The sequence below is a fragment of the Chiloscyllium plagiosum genome, unplaced genomic scaffold (assembly GCF_037043375.1).
Source record: "Chiloscyllium plagiosum isolate Xiang-an unplaced genomic scaffold, Cpla_swu_hap1 HiC_scaffold_31, whole genome shotgun sequence".
In the NCBI taxonomy this organism is placed as follows: domain Eukaryota; kingdom Metazoa; phylum Chordata; class Chondrichthyes; order Orectolobiformes; family Hemiscylliidae; genus Chiloscyllium; species Chiloscyllium plagiosum.
In genome coordinates, this window is record NW_028270169.1 from 20,721,001 (window position 1) to 20,741,084 (window position 20,084).

Sequence of the window (20,084 nt, forward strand, 5' to 3'; positions counted from 1 at the left end):
AGAAATTCCCCCTCCATCTCCGTTCTAAAGGATCACCTGAGGCTGTCTGAGACTGCGATTTCACCGTTGGAAAGAAAAATCAATAATCTTTTTCAAATGTGAGCAAGAATTACAGAAAAAACATTTGAATTTATATAGCATCTTATCTCTCATCTCAGGGAAAAAAAACTGCTTTTATGTTAACAATTATTTGTATTTAACAATATCATACAAACCATGAGATCAGTGATCAGTTAATTAGGGTGGCACAGTGGTTAGCACTGCTGCCTCAGCCTCAGGGACCTGGATTCAATTCCAGCATTGGGTGACTATGTAGAGTGTGCACATTTGCCCTGTGTCTGTGTGGATTTCCACTGGGTGCTCTGGTATCTTCCCACAGTCCAAAGATGTGCAGGTTAGGTGTAATGGCCCATAGTGTCCCGGAATGTGCAGGCCAGGTGGATTTATCATGGTTAATGCGGGCTATGGGAATAAGGTGGAGAGTAGGTTTGGGTGGGATGCTGTTTGGAGGATTGGCAGAGATTCACCGTATGGTTTCTATCTGCACTGTAAAGATTGTATGATTCTGTTAATCAGTTTTCATTGTTGAGAAATGCCCTACTCTTTGGACACTGTCATGAGATATCATCTGGTAGGCAGATGAGTTTCAGTTTTGTTCCTCTTCTGTGTAATAGAACTTTATGAATTAAAGTGTCAGCCTACTATAGTGTGCTAATGCTCTGGCGTGGGACTTGAACCCGTGGTTCTGGCTTTTAAAGCGTTACTGAAGGAGATAACCTAACATTTAATGGATTTGGAAGGTCAATTCTCTGATTCTTTCCCCTCGATGTTGCTAGACAGGCTGAAAGTTCACTTTTTTTTCTTTATTACAGATTTTCCAGTATCCATAATGTTTTGAATTTTAAGGAGACTTTGTAATTTGGATATCTGTTTGTCCTGTCACCCTCCTTTATTTGGAATTAACTTGAAATGGTTGTTGCATTTGATTTAGGAGTAGGCTGAATTGTCTTGCATGTTATGGTGTTTGCTTTTTGAAGTGGTGAATGCTATTTTGCCTGGTTTGTGCAGTGACCTTGGAAAGAATGACTATCACTGCCAATATCAGCTGACCACAAGGAACTATCACTGAGTAGCCTAAGACTAAATTCACGTGATTGCTTCCTAATTTTAGCTTCCTGTACGCTACTAAGTGGTGACTAGCTTTTCCTCAGTCTTTTTCAATCTGCGTGTAACTAGAATATGAATGTACCCTCTATGGACATCCTTGAATATTCTATAATAACAGATATCTCTTATCAGAAAACTTGGAGGCAAGTTTCTTGCCTGTATTTTTTAAGAAGAATGCTTATACCAATATTGGTACTGTGAAGGAGAGGGAAATGGAAAGATGTATTGCAATGGAATTCTGAACCAAAGTGCTTAGGAGTCAGAGGTATATGGTAAGTACTGGCATTATTGCTGTATGTACACTTCTTAATGTTTTAAACATTTTTATCTCCAGCTCACGGGAGTAAATGACAAAATGGCAGAGTATACTTCATCCCCTGGTGTTACATCATTGAATGCAGCACTCATGCACACACTACAACGGCATAGAGACATTTTACAGGTAAAAACAATCTTCATTAATTTGTAGTCTGGGGTTACTGTGTACTTCATTGTTGGAGCAGCTCAACATTTAGCAGCAATGTGCGTATCTACTTTTCTTTTCTGGTATCATTACATGGGTATAGTCCTTCCCTAACCCACATATTTCTCTTGAGTAGCTTTTGGCAGTCGATCCAATATTGCCAGCAGATTGATGTTGGAATGATTTACTAGTTTGCCTATCAGATGCATATCAGATCTTTTCTTAAAAGAGTCACTGTCAACATTTTGTCAAGGCACATCATCATCCTTGTATTCCTGATGAAGAGCTTTTGCCCGAAACGTCGATTTTACTGCTCCTCGGATGCTGCCTGAACTGCTGTGCTTTTCCAGCACCTCTAATATAGAATCTGGTTTCCAGCATCTGCAGTCATTGTTTTACCTAAGGCACATCATCACTCTTCCAAAGTAAAATCAGTATCTGCAAGGGTTGCCAGTGGAAATATATCTGAAATGTAGGCCTCAGATACATTTGGGCCTACATTTCATGTTGAATAAGAATTTGGGGTAAAATTTTCAGAGAGTGAAAAACACTGTTTGGTTTCAAATGATTAGATTACTTACAGTGTGGATACAGGCCCTTGGCCCAACAAGTCCACACCGACCCTCTGAAGAGCAACCCACCCAGACCCATTCCCCTACATCTAACACTACGGGCAATTTAGCATGGCCAATTCACCTAACCTACACATTTTTGGATTGTGGGAGGAAACTGGGAGAATGTGCAAACTCCACACAGACAGTTGTCTAAGGTGGTAATTGAACCCGGGTCTCTGCTAACCACTGTGCAACCGTGCCGCCCTGATTTCCAGTTGCAATGATGTAAATTTGAGTTACATAACAAAATAGACGATCCCTTTTATTGGGAAATTGAATGCTTCTGTACCTAAAACATGGGATCTGGTGGCACAAATAGCATAGTAAATGAACAGTAAAGTGAGTTAACATTTCTTTGAGCACAAAGATGGTTTTAAAAATCAACGCAATTGGGGTGAATAGTAAGAGAGATTTGTAAATCTGGAGAAATGTTATAGATTGGTAATGCTGCCTAGGTTATAGAGGAGAAGAGATGTACATTAATGAACTTGAGACTGCTAGAATGGTTCCAGTAGTGAAACATATCCACTTGTAAATGTCTGCCAAAGCCAAATAAACTTTTAATTTGTAATTTGATTATATAAAGCCTATAAAAAAAGGGAGGTAGACATGTAGCTTTTAAGGCATTTTTTGATTTGGAAGTGTGAAAAATGTCATGCCCTTTTTGATTCTATTGAAAATATTAAACACACCTCTACATTGTTTTAACCTTTTAGTGCCGTTTGGTTTGAAAGTGCTTGTGTATGTTGTGTTGATGGAAAAAGTGAGGACTGCAGATGCTGGAGATCAGAGCTGAAAAATGTGTTGCTGGAAAAGCGCAGCAGGTCAGGCAGCATCCAAGGAACAGGAGAATCGACGTTTCGGGCATAAGTCCTTCTTCAGGAATGAGGAAAGTGTGCCCAGCAGGCTAAGATAAAAGGTAGGGAGGAGGGACTTGGGAGAGGGGCGTTGGAAATGCGATAGGTGGAAGGAGGTCAAGGTGAGGGTGATAGGCCGGAGTGGGGTGGGGGCGGAGAGATCAGGAAGAAGATTGCAGGTTAGGAAGGCGGTGCTGAGTTCGAGGGATTTGACTGAGACAAGGTGGCAGGAGGGGAAATGAGGAAACTGGAGAAATCTGAGTTCATCCCTTGTGGTTGGAGGGTTCCTAGGCGGAAGATGAGGCGCTCTTCCTCCAACCGTCGTGTTGCTATGGTCTGGCGATGGAGGAGTCCAAGGACCTACATGTCCTTGGTGGAGGGGTGGGGGAGTTGAAGTGTTGAGCCACGGGGTGGTTGGGTTGGTTGGTCCGGGTGTCCCAGAGGTGTTCTCTGAAACGCTCCGCAAGTAGGCGGCCTGTCTCCCCAATATAGAAGAGGCCACGTCGGGTGCAGCGGATGCAATAGATGATGTGTATGGAGGTGCAGGTGAATTTGTGGCGGATATGGAAGTATCCCTTGGGGCCTTGGAGGGAAGTAAGGGGGGAGGTGTGGGTGCAAGTTTTGCATTTCTTGCGGTTGCAAGGGAAGGTGCCGGGAGTGGAGGTTGGGTTGGTGGGGGGTGTGGACCTGACAAGGGAGTCAAGGAAGGAGTGGTATTTTCGGAACGCTGATAGGGGAGGGAAACATATCCCTGGTGGTGGGGTCTGTTTGGAGGTGGCGGAAATGACGGCGGACGATCCGCTGTACATGGAGATTGGTGGGGTGGTAGGTGAGGACCAGTGGGGTTCTGTCCTGGTGGCGGTTGGAGGGGCGGGGCTCAAGGGCGGAGGAGTGGGAGGTGGAAGAGATGCGGTGGAGGGCATTGTCGACCACGTCTGGGGGGAAATTGCGGTCCTTGAAGAAGGAGGCCATCTGGGTTGTACGGATTTGGAACTGGTCCTCCTGGGAGCAGATGCGGTGGAGACGAAGGAATTGTGAATATGGGATGGTGTTTTTACAGGCGGCAGGGTGGGAGGAGGTGTAGTCTAGGTAGCTGTGGGAGTCGGACGGTTGATAGTAAATGTCCGTGTTGATTCGGTCGTCCGAGATAGAAATGGAAAAGCCTAGGAAGGGGAGGGAGGAATCTGAGACGGTCCAGGTGAATTTGAGGTCAGGGTGGAATGTGTTGGTAACGTGGATGAACTGTTCAACCCCCTCGTGGGAGCACGAGGCAGCGCCGATACAGTCATCGATGTAGCGGAGGAAAAGGTGGGGGGTGGTGCCAGTGTAGCTGCGGAAGATGGACTGTTCCACATATCCTACGAAGAGGCAGGCGTAGCTGGGGCACATGCGGGTGCCCATGGCTAATCCTTTGGTTTGGAGGAAGTGGGGGGATATGAAAGAAAGTTGTTCAGGGTGAGGACCAGTTCAGTCATTGAAGGAGGGTGTCAGTGGAAGGGTACTGGTTGGTACGGCGGGAAAGGAAGAAGCGGAGGGCTTTGAGTCCTTCGTGATGGGGGATGGAGGTGTACAGGGACTGGATGCCCATGGTGAAGATAAGGCGTTGGGGACCGGGGAAGCGAAATTCATGGAGGAGATGGAGGGCGTGGGTGGTGTCCCGAACATAGGTGGGGAGTTCTTGGACTCAGGGGGACAGGACCGTGTCGAGGTATGCAGAGATGAGTTCAGTGGGGCAGGAGCAGGCTGAGACAATGGGTCGGCCGGGGCAGTCAGGTTTGTGGATTTTGGGCAGGAGGTAGAAACGGGCGGTGCGGGGTTGTGGGACTATGAGGTTGGAGGCGGTGGATGGGAGATCCCCCGAGGTGATGTGGTTATGGATGGTCTGGGAGATGATGGTTTGGTGGTGGGAGGTGGGGTCATGGTCAAGGGGGCAGTAGGAGGAGGTGTCCATGAGCTGGCGTTTAGCCTCAGTGGTATAAAGGTCAGTGCACTTCCAAACGGACCCCACCACCAGGGATATGTTTCCCTCCCTTCCCCTATCAGCGTTCCGAAAAGACCACTCCCTCCGTGACTCCCTCGTCAGGTCCACACCCCCCACCAACCCAACCTCCACTCCCGGCACCTTCCCCTGCAACCGCAAGAAATGCAAAACTTGCGCCCACACCTCCCCCCTTACTTCCCTCCAAGGCCCCAAGGGATACTTCCATATCCGCCACAAATTCACCTGCACCTCCACACACATCATCTATTGCATCCGCGGCACCCGATGTGGCCTCCTCTATATTGGGGAGACAGGCCGCCTACTTGCGGAACGGTTCGGAGAACACCTCTGGGACACCCGCACCAACCAACCCAACCACCCCGTGGCTCAACACTTCAACTCCCCCTCCCCTCCACTAAGGACATTCAGGTCCTTGGACTCCTCCATCGCCAGACCATAGCAACATGGTTGGAGGAAGTGCGCCTCATCATCCGCCAAGGAACTCTCCAACCACAAGGGATGAACTCAGATTTCTCCAGTTTCCTCATTTCCCCTCCTGCCACCTTGTCTCAGTCAAATCCCTCGAACTCAGCACCGCCTTCCTAACCTGCAATCTTCTTCCTGACCTCTCCGCCCCCACCCCACTCCGGCCTATCACCCTCACCTTGACCTCCTTCCACCTATCGCATTTCCAACGCTCCTCCCCTAAGTCCCTCCTCCCTACCTTTTATCTTAGCCTGCTGGGCACACTTTCCTCATTCCTGAAGAAGGACTTATGCCCGAAACGTCGATTCTCCTGTTCCTTGGATGCTGCCTGACCTGCTGCGCTTTTCCAGCAACACATTTTCAGCTATGTTGTGTTGATCCTCTGTTTCTTCTATTTGAATGTTTACAATTTTTGTTTGTTTCATGAAATATTCCAATAGTTTTTATTAGTTCACTTCATGATCCAGTTTTTGCATTTTGAGGTAAATTATAAATGCAATATACATTTGCTAGTGGTGTAGATTCCAAATGTATTACTTCAGCAATTTGAAACGATGGAGGAAGCCATTAATTTCAATCTGAGTATGTTTGTTGAGTGACAGCTGACATTGCATTTATGGTAAAAAAGATTAGCTCATTGCTAGCTATAAATGAGGATAAATTGCATGACATGAAGATTTAATAGAGTAGTCTGAACTTAATTGAGTGACAAATGTCCTCAGTTATATATTGAGTGTACAGATGTCAACCTCAGCAAAAAATAGTAAACTGCTAACTAATGGCTCTCCAAGAAAGTGACTTCTTGCGTTTCAATTTTGCACTTTTGAGATAATATACTAGTAATCCAGTTTTTTAAAAAAAAGCAGTTAAAGGGATTGACCTATCCTTGGTACAAAACATCGTGCTATCCATTTCAATAAAAAAAATTCACAAAATGACATTACCACAAAGCATTACACCTTTCAATTTTTCCTCGTGTCCCATGTTAAAAATGAATGAAGCTATCTGATATTTCTTTTAACTTCAAAATTGAAGACATCCTTTTGCATGTTCTGAACGATAAAATTGGAGTCAACAGATTAAATATATTTTAACTAGTTTGGCTTGAGGTGCTGAACAGATCAATACTTTTGTAACTATATCCTTCATAATTTTAAAATATTTTGCAGTATTAAAGGGAAACGTTACTTTTAATTGGAGGACTACAGTATAGATTTATTTTAAAAAATTGTCCTCATGTCGAGCTCCTTTTGGGAATTAACTTGAGATGAGCAACATCTGGTGTGGCCACCAGGAAAATGTTTGTTTGCTGATGTGTGGTGCTTCGTCAGCTCGCACATTTTGTTTTTGACTTAATTTGTTCAGTCATTTTAAGAGTTCAGGCATAATTCATCCAGGATTAGGAAGGATCCTGATTGCTAATCCTGTGCAAGCAATCATTGGATCCCCTACATTGTCTTCAGACAATAATTCAAAGGCTTTTCTTTCAAAAGTTGTCCATTAATTATAACTTAGCAATGTCAGTAGTGAAGAAAAATTGGAATAGGAAATTCTAAAAACAATTTGCTTGATAATTTGTATTGTGTTTTGAACTAAAAGTAGCCTGTTCGAAAATTTGAAACATTTGCTCACAATACAGGATATTTAGGTGCACTGAATATGGTTATGCCATCCACTTTTCCCACTGCAGTATGTAATAAACATTATGAACTCGTTTAGGGTTTTAAGATACTTTTTCCTTCCTTACGATGAATTTTTAACTAAAGATTCACATTCATCATATCATTAATTCAATGTAAGACAAGATATGCTCATGTTCACACAGTATCTGCCGAGGAAGAACATTGACTTCACTCTTACCGTGTAAAAGGATTTATTGATTGGTACTTAAGTTTTAAATTTTATTTTGGATCTTTTAAATTTACATGTTCTGTGTTTTTAGGAGTGTGGGGGGGGGATGGTGGTGGATGCTTAAAAATTAAATTAGGAGGCAAAGGGACGCCACAAAATATCTTTGGTAGATAGGATTAAGGAAAGCACCAATACGTTTCATAAGTATACTAAGAGCAAGAAGATTACTAGGGAAAGAGTAAGGCCTAATAAAGACCAAAGGGTCAATCTGTGCATGGAGCCAGAGGATGTGGGTAAGGGATTAAATGAATGTTCTTCATCTGTATTCACAAAGGAGAAATGCATTGTAGCTGGAGATTGCCAAGTCCTGGAGCATGTTAAGATTAATAAGGAGGAGGTATTAGATGTTTTAGTGAGTATAAAGGAGAAGATTGCTGAGGTCCTGGCTGAGATATTTAATACTTTGCTGGCCACAGGTGAAGTGCCAGATTTCTGGAGGAAAGTAAATGTGGTTTCTTTGTTTAAAATGACTGCAGGGTTAGGCTAGGTAATTACAGACCAGTTTGTCTGGAATTCGTGTAGGGAAATTATTGGAAAAAAGTTCTGAGGGACAGGATTAATCAACAGTTGAAAAGGTAGGGATTGACCAGAGATAATTGGCATGGATTTGTTGGAAGGAGATCCTGTTTGACAAATCTACTTGGATATTTTTGAAAAGGTGACTAAATATGTTGAGGTAGTGCAATTGATGTGATTTGTATGGACTTCAGTAAGGCCTTTGACAGGGTCCCACATGGAAGGCTTGTCCAAAAGGTGAGAGTTTATAGGATCTAAGACATGTTAGCAAACTGGATCCAAAATTGGATGGCAAATAGGAGGCAAAGGGCCATGGTGGGGTGTTGTTTTTGTGATTGGAAGCCTGTGACTAGCTGTGTACCACAGGGCTCATGGTAGGGCTCTTGCTGTTTGTATATTCTCATCCAAGTCATTAATGTATATAACAAAGTATAATGTGTAAATTTGCAGATGGTATGAAAATTGGTGTTGTTAAGAGGATGGTCTCAGGCTGCAGTCTGATATTGGGCAGAGCAATGACAGATGGAATTTAATCCTGATAGGTCTGAGGTGATGCACTTTGGTCATATTCTTCCCATATTTGAACACTCAATGAATGACAGGTCCCTAGGGAGTACGGAGGGACAAAGGTACCATCGTGTACAAGTTCAAAATTTCCTGAAGTTGTGGTACAGGTAGACCGGGTGGTGAAGAAGGCATGCAGGAGGTTTACCTTAGCCAGGGTGTAGAAAATGGGAGCAAGGAAGTAGTTATAACTTTGTAAGACATTACAAATGGAATACTGTGTGCAATTTTGGTCACCACACTATTGGAAGAACGTGATTGCACAAGTGCAGAGGAGATTCACCAGGATGATGCTTGGGATGGAAAATCTCAGTTATGAGGTGAGACTGGACAGGCTGAATTTGTTTTCCATGGAGCAGAGGAATCTGAAGAAGGGTTTATGCCCGAAACATCGATTCTCCTGTTCCTTTGATGCTGCCTGATCTGCTGCGCGTTTCCAGCAACACATTTTTAAGCAGAGGAATCTGAGGCAGGGGTGGGGTTGGGGAGGAGCGGTGATGCGATTGAAGTGTGCAAAGTTATGAGAAGCAGAGGCAGCATAGATTTTGAGAATTTTTTCTCCATAGCAGAAGTATCTTAGATCAGAGGACATGAGTTTAAGGTTAGGAGTAAGTGCCTTGGAGAGGATCTGAGGAAAATGTTTTTTCATCCAGACGATGGTAGAGATATGGATCGCGCAGCCGGAGAGCACGGTGGAGGCAGGTACTCTTGCAACATTTAAGAAGCATCCATGCAAGCACTTAAAATGGCAAGGCATAGTAGGCTATGGACTGAGTGCAGGTAAATTAGATTAGTATAGCTTGGTGTTTATTGATTGGGATAGACCTGATGAGCTGAAGGACCTATTTCTATGCTATCTGACTGAGTCTTTTACCTTGGTCCTATCCAATTATTGTTCTTTTCCATAAAATCAGTTCAGCACTTCAACTGTAAGCAGTTCAAAGGGGAGCAACTCACTTGATTGTCAATTTGTAGAAACTCTTCCTGTAAAAGACATGCATTGATTATTGGCTTTGACTGGTAGTCATTTCACACAGTGATTATTCCAATTGAAACTTGTCTTGACCCAAGATCCAAATGTCTTGTGGTTGCTGATGTTGAGATACTACACCTATTTGTTTGTAACTGGCAGAGTGAATGGTAATTCTGGCTTATTTCAGTCTTTTAAAACTCTACTTCTGTTTTAATTTTCAAATTTAAACACAAAATGTACATTAACACGGTTCATTTTTAAATTTCATATCAGGAAGAAATCCCAATGTCTTGGACACTTTCACAGTTTGTGTCTGTTCATAATTCTTTGTGAGAAGTTGGATACTATTCCTAAAATGGAAAATAAAGCTCAAACCAGACTGGATAACTCTGTTTACTGGAAATGCAATTGTTATGCCGCTCCAGAAATGAAATTGTTATGCCATCAGTTTGTTTTAAAAATGTGTAGTTGGTCAGTCTACTATAATAGATGACATAGGAACAATATATGGTTTGGTATGTTTTACTTATTATTTGAGTTAAAAATTTAAAATTTGCTGGATCACCAGAGCCAGGGATTGTTTTTTTTTCTGAAAAAAGAATTGTACCAAAGCACTAAAAGCTGTCACCCTAGAAATAGGATAGCTCTTACAGAATGTCCACACAGTAAAGTGTTTGGAAGATTAAATGGTGAAAGACTATTCCCATTGGTCAATGACTTGTTAAAAGTCTTGTACTAAATGTCTTAAAATTAAATTTGATTTTTAAAGAATTGTAGCCAAATGCTTTTAAAAGGCATAATTCTTTCAGTCAAGATGAAACAGAACTTTTCTTTTTGCAGAGTTCCTCTAAAATTGTGCATGATTTAGATTTTTGTTTAGAAGTACATCTGATAGATGTGCCAGAGCAGACACCGTTTTGACTCCATTACGCTCCTTGTTTCAGGATAGTTTTTAGCTCATTTGGTGATTCTAATTTAGTGCCCCCCTTCCATATTTATTGTAGACTTGCTTTTGGATATTCCTAACTCTGGAGAACCATCATTGTAATTTTTACATGGCTGCAAAGGATCCATTTTGTCCTACTCCAGGTCTTATGCTTGGAAGTGTATTGCACAAAATAACTTAATCAATTTTGTGCAGAGGGACAATACTGCACAATATGCATTTTCAATGTCTAAATGTTCTGTCTGTGAAAATAAATAGTGGTTGGTTGTGAATTGATAATATTAGCTAGACTATGACGTTATTTGTTGCAAAAGCAAGCAGCTGCACTCTGTTCTGCTTTTGTAAGGGAAAAAGAATAATAGTTGTTATCCTTGTTATTGCATGAATCTAATTATAGCTAGAAATGAAGAATTTTTGTGCTACCACTCTTTTTTCCCCCTGTTGTTTCTTCTGTCAGTTTGGAAAACAAGGTCAGATGTTAAAAAGTGTTTTAAGTAGGCTGTGTTTTATAATTTTATTATTAAAGTACACTATAATAACAGTGCTATTTGAGATTTTGGCAGCAGAAGTGCGATCAAAGACATGTTGCTTCATCCGTATCTAGTAAACAACTTAGTTTCCTTTTGAGGCCCATTTCTTCTGGAACACCACCCCCTCTTACCACACTTAGCTGATGTGTTGCGCTGAGTGCTTCAAGCTTCAATGCGTGCACTCTTCCTGCCTGCAATTTTGAACGCTGTTTAGCATCTGGAAAAAGAGTATGAAGTTTTAGAGCATTAAGTGTTATGCCCAACAATTGATATTCGTGACAGAGATTTTCAGTTTTAAAGAATGCTGTGTGTTTTTCCAGGTGGTGTGGGGCAAGGAAATGTTATGAGGTGGGTAGACATTTACGAACAGTTTAATAGTTTTTTTAATTTGCTTTTTCCCAGGATTATACACACGAGTTTAATAAAACTAAAGCTAATTTTATTGCAATCCGAGAGCGTGAAGACTTGTTGGGATCAGTTCGGAAGGATATTGAGTAAGTGATTATTATTTGTTACAGTTTGTTATTGACCAGGCCAGACCCCTCAAACATTTCAAGAAAGTAGCCCCGACTCTAACTTTGCTAGTTATTTTAAGTAGGTGTAAAGTGGATATTCCAGGAGAGAATCAGATGGTCAAGCCACTTAGTCTTAAACAACAGAATTTATTTGCCCGATTACTAAATAAAACACAAATAACAGAAAACAGAATACAGATTAACTTAACCTCTCTGAAAACCCAATAGATCATCCCAACTTAATGAAGCACCAATCCACATAAACACCCCCTTGGCGTAAAAGGTAAAATCAAACACAAGTTCTTACAGGATAGAAGTCTGAGAGAGAGTACCAGCCTGGACCTGCTTCTGTGGGTCCAGCAACGTTTTTCATACTCGTGCTATTAAAAAAAAAACTAAACCAGAGAAAAGTTGAGCTAGGAAAACTGGCCATACCCCTTTCGTTGTACACGTGTTTTTTTTTCCAAACTTGAAAGCCTTCTTCCTGAGGCAGTATATGTCAACTTGGCCCTAAAACACTTCACCTCCTTTACAACCTCTCTGAATAAAAAGCTAAGGATTACATAATCTTGTTAAAGGAGCAGCTTCATCACAAGTTAAAGCATGAAGATTCTTCATTATTTCTATGTCATATGTACTATCAAATCATAACATTAGTGGTTCAAATGTTCTATAATTGGCTAGTTTGGATCCAATGATGGTAAGTCATTAGCAGTGTTTATTGGCCAGGTAAGCTCATGTTTTGTACATTTTCTAACTGTACTAAAGATCCTTCCAGGAAGCATTGTACATGAGCTAATTAAATTTGATAATTCGCACCTGTTTATTTTCATTGTTTAATTTATCTTCTGTTTTGATTGAGACTTGGAATTAACATGCGATTTCCTAAAATAAAAGTAATTACCCACACTGCAGGCATGTATCATCTTTTAAAGTGAATGTATTAATTATAAAATTACTGATTGTTTTCAAGCATCAACAACCTGAAGAAGTAAGCCCAGATGAAATATTACATGTGAATTTTTTTTTGTAATTTACTTAAAGTACATTTAAATGCCAGATGACCAAATTTGCCTCAAGGTCAAAATGGATAGTTGAAAATTAGAATTGAACTTCGCTGATAAAGAATTAAGAACTGTGACAGGTGTCTGTGTCCATGGAAGGAAAGTAATACTTAATCATTTTACTATGACCTTTCAATATAGTCTTTATATTTTACCTTCAGATCTTACAAAAGTGGATCAGGAGTTAACAACAGAAGAACAGAACTGTTCTTAAAAGAGCATGAGCACCTTCGCAAGTGAGTTTATTTTGTTGTGTTTGTGCATTGCTGCACTCATGCAATTTGATTTGTAAGAATATGGTGAAGATTAAAAGACGGAAATAAGTGAGGCAAAGCACTGAGGAGAATTGTAACTAAAATATAATTGAGGTTTGGATGATATAAACTGCAAAATACATAGATGCTTTACGATCCCAAAGTTGAAGGACATCCTTTATGAATGACACTCACCATTTAAACATGGGGCTTCTTTTCATTAGGATGCTGTCAGTGACCATATGGGTTCTCTAGTCATTTTGTAAGCCTGATGTGCATGTGGGTGGATTAATGATCATTCTGTTCTTTTAATATGTTCTTAACCAATTATATATTCCATATATTAGATCCTTTGGAAGCAACAAGAAGATTATTTACTATTCTGTAAAAAAACAAAAAGGGCATGTGTATAAGTTATCCCAATTTTTCTTGTGACTTCCTTGGCGATCCTCTGGTTCATATATTCTATAACTACAGGGGTACTTGGGTGTACACCACTGTCATATTAAAGTCATAGAATCATACCGCATGGAAACAGACCCTTCGGTCCAACCAGGCCGTGCTGACCATAATCCCAAACTAAACTAGTCCCACCTGCCTGTGTGCCTATCCCTCCAAACATTGCTTATTCAAGTACTTATCCAAATGTCATTTAACATTGTGACTATACCCGAATCCACCACTTCCTGTGGAAGTTCATTCCATACACAAACCTCTATAGATTTTTTAAAAATGTCTTCTATGAATTGTTCTCCTGTCATCTTAAAATATCGTTCCTAGTCTTGAAATCCCCTACTCGAGGGAAAAGACACCACCCATTCACCTGACCTATACCCCTTATGATCTTGTAAACGTCATATAAAGTCACCCCTCAACCTCCCATGCTCCAGTGAAAGAAGTCCCAGCCTATCTAACCTCTCCCTTATAATTCAAACCCTCCATTCCTGGCAAAATCCTGATTGATCTCATCTGCACCCTCTCCAACTTACAGCAATGCAAGCATATTATTTAAGAGTTTACTTGCAAGTACTACATTAAATAAAGAATGCTGTTAGTCTCTTTATTTGGTACTGTTAACGTATTTCATGATGAGATTCAGCAGTTACTTGTATTATTATTTTCGAAGTAGAAATGTTTGATTTCTACTTGAGTATGTTTAAAAGCTAGCACAAAGGGGAGATTTTTTTAATGGTCTTTTACAAATTTTATAGAAATGTGCTGTGACCTCTTCATTAATGAGTAATTAGTGAGGAAGAAAATATACAATTACAGTACATTAGTCTGTGGAATTACTGTTAAAGGAAAAAACCTTTTTAAAAAGTTCTTCAAGTTGAAATTAATTGGTGGCCTAACACTACTAAGATTTTTGTTTTGTGAGAAACACTGCAGAAATCTAATACTTTGAATGTGAAATGGAATATTATACTTTGTACAACTGCTTTTTCATAGTTTTGCATATACCTCTGAGGGTGGAAAAATATGCTGCCGCATATAAGTTTGAAAGTATCTTGTGTAATATATTTCCAGTAAAAGTGGTTTAGCTGATTGCAAAGCTGATTCAAGCTTCAAACCTGCAGATTTAAGGCTGTGTGGGTGATTTTTGTAGCATGGTGATACAGGATCTGAGTAGATGAAGATTCAGGTGAGATAATTGTCCAGGTGCTAAGAGTTGTCTATGTCATCAGGCATAGTAGGCAAGAAATAGAAGGCGAGCCAATGTAGTTTTTCAGATTATGAGCAGGATAGTGGGATATTTAGAACATGAGGAAGTGAGTCCTGTGGATGATGGAGACTACTGAGTTCTTGATTCCATGTGATCTTGTATAGGCATGCAGATATGTCAAAGCAGAAAGGCAATAAAATCATTTAAGTTTTACTAAAGCAAATATGTTCTAAATTAGAAACTTGATCAGGATGATCAACAACGAGAGATTTGTTTTTGAAATGTATAGAATCCTAGAACCTTGTAGCACAAAAGGGAGTGTATTCTAGGTCATTGTGCCTGTGCTTGCACCTGCTCCCTTTATAGAATGACCAGTGTTTTCTCATAATTTTGCAAAAGTTTATTTTGCATTAGTTTTTTTTTATTGAGAGGTATGATGATTGGGTTGTAGTTGATTCTTTCTATTACTAGCAGTTTCAGTTGTGCTTAAGTGCAATTTATGAAATTTAACCACTTTCCCTTCCAACAGCCTGTTTGTTAGATGCAAATAAGAATGTGCTTGCTAGTGTTCTAGTCATTCACTTGTACATTTTGTTCTACAGAATATTAGTGGCATTGGGTTCTCAACAATTTTAGTTTGGTAATTGTCATCTAGCTCTGGTAATAAATTAAGCACTGTGTGAAAAATCAAAATCTAATAAATTTGAATGGGGTTGCATGTTATGATCATTGTAAACATCTGACTTTGAAAGAAGTTTGACTTTCTAATGACTTGGAGGTGCTGGTGTTGGACTGGGGTGGACAATGTTAAAAATCACACAACACCAGGTTATAGTCCATCAGGTTTATTTGGAAGGACTAGCTGTCAGAGAGCTGCTCCTTCATCAGGTGGTTGTGGAGGTTAAGATCATGCTCACAGAATTTATAGCCAAAGGAGTCCAGTGTCATAGAGATGTGATACAGTAAACCATCTATGATTAAAGCTTTCATCTTTTGTAATTGAATATGCTGGTTTTTGTTCTTTTATATGGAAATCCCAGAGCTGTTTTCAAATTACATTTTCAAGATAGCTGAGCTTTTTAAATGATTGGTGTGAAGTCTCTGTCCCAATGCTGTGTCAGACTGACAAACCTTCTGTATAGTTTTATAGAGTTTTAGATGGATTTATGCAGTTTTTGAGCAAAATAAAATGTTATTCTGCAAAAACACATTCACCCCAGAAGCTTTTATGTGTGCAAATGCTGGAGCGATAGATTGAGTGTGGGTGTGAGTGCACGTGGTAAAGTATATGTGTGTGTAAGCTTGGTCAAGTGCGAGTGTGATGGGGTATTTGAGTGAGGATGTGTGTGTTGGTGTGAGTGTGTAGGATGTATGTGTCAAGAATGTGGTGCTGGAAAAGCACAGCAGGTTAGGCAGCATCCGAGGAGCAGGAGAATTGACGTTTCGAGCATAAGCCCTTCATCAGCAATGAGGCTTGTGGGTCGGGGCTGAGAGATAAATGGGAGGGGATGGGGTTGGGGGAGGGTTGCTGGGAAAGCGATAAGTGGATGAAGGTGAGGGAGAAGGTGATAGGTCAGAGGGGCCAGTGATGGGAAGGTCTGGAGGAGAGTGCCGAGTTGGAGGCTTGGGACTGGGATAATGTGGGGGGAGGGGAAATGAGGAAACTTAGGAAAAATGTGGATTTCAAATGTGGTTGTAGGGTCCCAAGGCAGAATATGAGGTGTTCCTCCTACAGGCATCAGGTGATAATGGTTTGGCGGTGGAGGAGGCCCAGGACCCACATGTCCTTGACGGAGTGGGAGGTGGATTTGAAGTGTTCAGCCATGGGTCGTGGGGTTGGTGGATGTGGGTATCCCAGAGATGTTCTCTGAAACAATCTGCAAGAAGGCGTCCTGTCTCCTGATGTAGAGGAGATCACGACAGGTGCAACGGATGCAGTAGATGACATTGGTAGAGGCACAAGTGACTTTCTGTTGGATGCAGAAGGATCCCTTGGGGCCTTGGACGGAAGTGAGGGGAGTGGTGTGGGCATAGATTTTGCACTTCCTGTGTTGGCAGGGAAAGGTGCCGGGAGTAGGGTGTGGGCTGGTGGAGGTTGTGGACCTGATGAGGGAGTCGCCTAGGGAATGTCCTTTTTGGAATGCTGATAGGATAGGGAGGGAAACATATATCTGTGGTGGTGGGGTCCATTTGGAGTTGGCGGAAGTGGTAAAGGATATTGCGATGACTGCGGAGGTTAGTGGGGTGGAAGGTGAGGACCAGGGGTGTTCTGTACTTGTGTTGGGAGGTTGGGGTTCAAGGGCAGTGGTGTGTGAAGTGGAGGAGATGTGCTGGAGGGCAATGCCAACCACATGGGAAGGGAAGTTGCGATCGTGGAAGAAGGCGACCATCTGGGGCTTTGAGGTGGAATTGGTCGTGGATGGAGGAGGCCATCTGGGTGTATGTGTGTGCATGTGAGAGAGTGCTTGGCAGAACCTCTGGCTATGTCGGTCGAAGGCATCTTTAAACCCATTGTACGGGGGACCCAAAGCTTCTGTCGCAACAAGGGATTTCTTCTAGAAACTCAGCACCACGGACCACTCGAAACGGGAACATTCCTCATCACAATGGACATGTCAGCACACCACACTAGTATCCCCCACGATAACGGTATCAGGGCAACAGCCTCATTACTCAATACCAGCAACTGCCAATTTCCGAGCACCATCCGACAACTCATTCGCTTCATCCTCGACTACAACATTTTCACCTTTGACAATCAGTTCTCCATCCATACACAGAACGGCCATGGGGACCAAATTTGCACTCCAATATGCCAACGTCTTTATGCACAAGTTCGAACAAGCTGCACAAGATCTCCAACCAATACTCTACATGAGGTATATTGACAATATCTTCTTCCTTTTGGACCCATGGTGAGGAGTCTCCTGATATCACGCAGTGATATCTATGAGTTTCGTCCCACCATCAGACTTAGCATGGACTACTCTCTACCTCGTTCTTGGACACGTGCATCTCCGTCAAGGATGGGCACCTCAGGACCCCTCTCAACTGCAAACCCATGGATAACCTCATGAGACTACACTTCTCTACCTTCCACCTGAAACCTATTAAAACAGATTCCCTGTGGACAAGCCCTCCGTATATACCAGATCTGTTCAGATGAGGAGGAACGTGACGGACACTTGAAAGTGCTCAAGGATGCCCTCAAAAGAACAGGGTTCAATGCTTAACTCATTGACCGCCAGTTCCAATGTGCCACAGTGAGAAAGCATAATGACCTCCTCAGAGACAGGCTGCAACAGATAGGGTATCCTTCGTTGCCCAATACTTCCTGGGAGCTGAATGACTATGCTATGTTCTTCGCAGCCTGCAACACATTAGCAATGAGGATAAGCACCTCGCTAAAACCTGCTCCGTGCCTCCACTACTTGTCATTAAACAACCAGCAAACCTTAAACGCATCCACGCAGACTACCCCTGTCACACAAGCTCTCATATGCATGCATACACACTCCCCACACTCAAACCAACACATGCACCCTTTCAGAAATACCCCATCACACACTCAATTAACCAAGCTTACATGCACACATATATATACATACACTCGATCACGTGGCCTTACACTCACTCATGCACACTCAATCTGTCACTCCTACATGTGAACACATATAAACTTATGGGGTGAATTTGTTTTTGCAGAATTACATTTTATTTTGCTCAAAAGCTGCATGAATCCATCTAAAACTCTGTAAAACTATACAGAGGGTTTGTCAGTCTGACATAGCATTAGGACACAGACTTCACACCAATCATTGAGCTATCTTGAGAATGTAATTTAAAAGTAGTTCTGGACTTTGCATATCGCAAAGAACAGAAACCAGCATATCCCATTATAAAAGATAAAAATTTTAATCTAAGATAGTTTACTGTATCACATCTCCATTACACTGTACTCCTTTGGCTATAGATTCTGTGAGCATGATCTTAACCTCCATAACCACCCAATGAAGGAGCAGTGCTTCAAAAGCTCGTTCTTCCAAATAAACTAGTTGAACTAAAATCTGGTGTTCTGATTTTTAAGTTGTGACTTTCCACTGACTGACTTAAAGGAATCACACAACAAGATTGCAAGTTTTAAGACTTTGGAACACTCTAATTCTCTTTCTGTCTCGGTTGGGTTTTTGGCCAAGGCATTTGCTTGGTCCTTTGTTGTCAGTTCTACCCATGGCAAAGCCAACTACTCTCGCCTTTCTTTATTTCCAGGTCTTGAACCAGGAGCATGCATTTCAATAACGCTTGACCTATGCTCCCACCCCCCTCAGGCAAAAATAGTAACAGATTATCTTGCCCTTCTTCATTATGCCATTTTACCTCCAGTTTAAAGTTTTATAAGCTACAGATGTTGTAACACAATAATTAATGGTCTGTACAGTTAATTGTACTGCCTGAGACCTCATTAGTTCTGGCTTTTGAATATTTGGTATGGCTTTTTCTCTCTCCAGCTATTAATTGCTATCATGTAAAATTGAAATGCACTTAAGTTCCTCAGAGCAAAAATATGAGCAGCATAATATCCATAGCAACCGTCAGGAATTAATTTTTTTCTGTGCACATGTTTTAAAAAGAAACTTCATTCACCTGTGGTTATAAGCCAAGCAACACACCATCCTGACTGGGAGCTCTGTTGCTGTTCCTTCAGTGTTGTTGGGTCAAAACCCTGGGACTTGGTTCTAATGAACTGTGAGTGTCCACGTACCCGATGGAATGCAGCAGTTCAAATGGGCAGCTCAACACCACCGTCTCACGTCAATTAGGAATGAGTCAGTCAAATACCCTTGTCCTACAAACAAGTTTCAGCAACTAATAATGATTTATGACCAGGTTTTGGAAGATAAAACTGGCACTAATCCGGTGATAATGACATAAGATCTATCAGTGTTCATTTAATATTTGTAGAATGTCAGATTTCTTCTTTGCGATTTGTTTTTTAAAAATCCACTTTTGCAGCTTGTTCATGTTGATGTTTTAGCTTGTAGCCAAATTGAAGCATCTCTTTCTTTGCTATTTGCAATTTTAAAATAGAAATTAAGGATATGAGGAACTTTTAATTTTCTGGTTTGCTCTATGCAAATACTCCATTCTGATTGGCTGCTTGCGCACTTGCTGTCATTGCTGCCTTTGCCAAGACAGCACCTTACCAGGTTTAAGCTAGCTTGGGAAAAGGGGAATCCACACCATGAAAACCCTTAGATGCTTCCAACAATGTATCTTTGAGGTTGGTGGCAAATGCTGTCGTTTTACCTCTGCCTGCAAAATGCCATCCATTGTAACCAAATAATTGTAATATAGCTAATTTTAAGTTGGCATTTCCTGATTGCCAAGAGGGCATGCAACCTTTATACCCAAAAATGTAATCATATGGTTTATAAATTTTGGCAGTTGATAGTTGGATATTTTCCAATATTGCATAACCAGATTTTTATATTTTATTTTCTTTCTACATGCAAATTTAGACAGGTGTGCTTTTTTCATCTTTTCATATTCAATTTTAACTGGGTGTGTTTATTTCTTTCT

General features: G+C 41.3%; 1 protein-coding gene across 3 annotated transcripts in view; it reads left to right on the plus strand.

Moving 5' to 3' along the window:
* gosr1 (golgi SNAP receptor complex member 1) overlaps positions 1-20,084 on the plus strand; it is a 98,221-nt gene that overhangs the window by 18,748 nt on the left and 59,389 nt on the right. For all 3 annotated transcript variants that reach the window (XM_043718400.2, XM_043718399.2, XM_043718401.2), the window contains exons 4-6: positions 1,502-1,609; positions 11,411-11,502; positions 12,749-12,823. In XM_043718400.2, the coding sequence (XP_043574335.1) occupies positions 1,502-1,609; positions 11,411-11,502; positions 12,749-12,823 (275 nt within the window). The remainder of the gene's footprint in view (positions 1-1,501; positions 1,610-11,410; positions 11,503-12,748; positions 12,824-20,084) is intronic.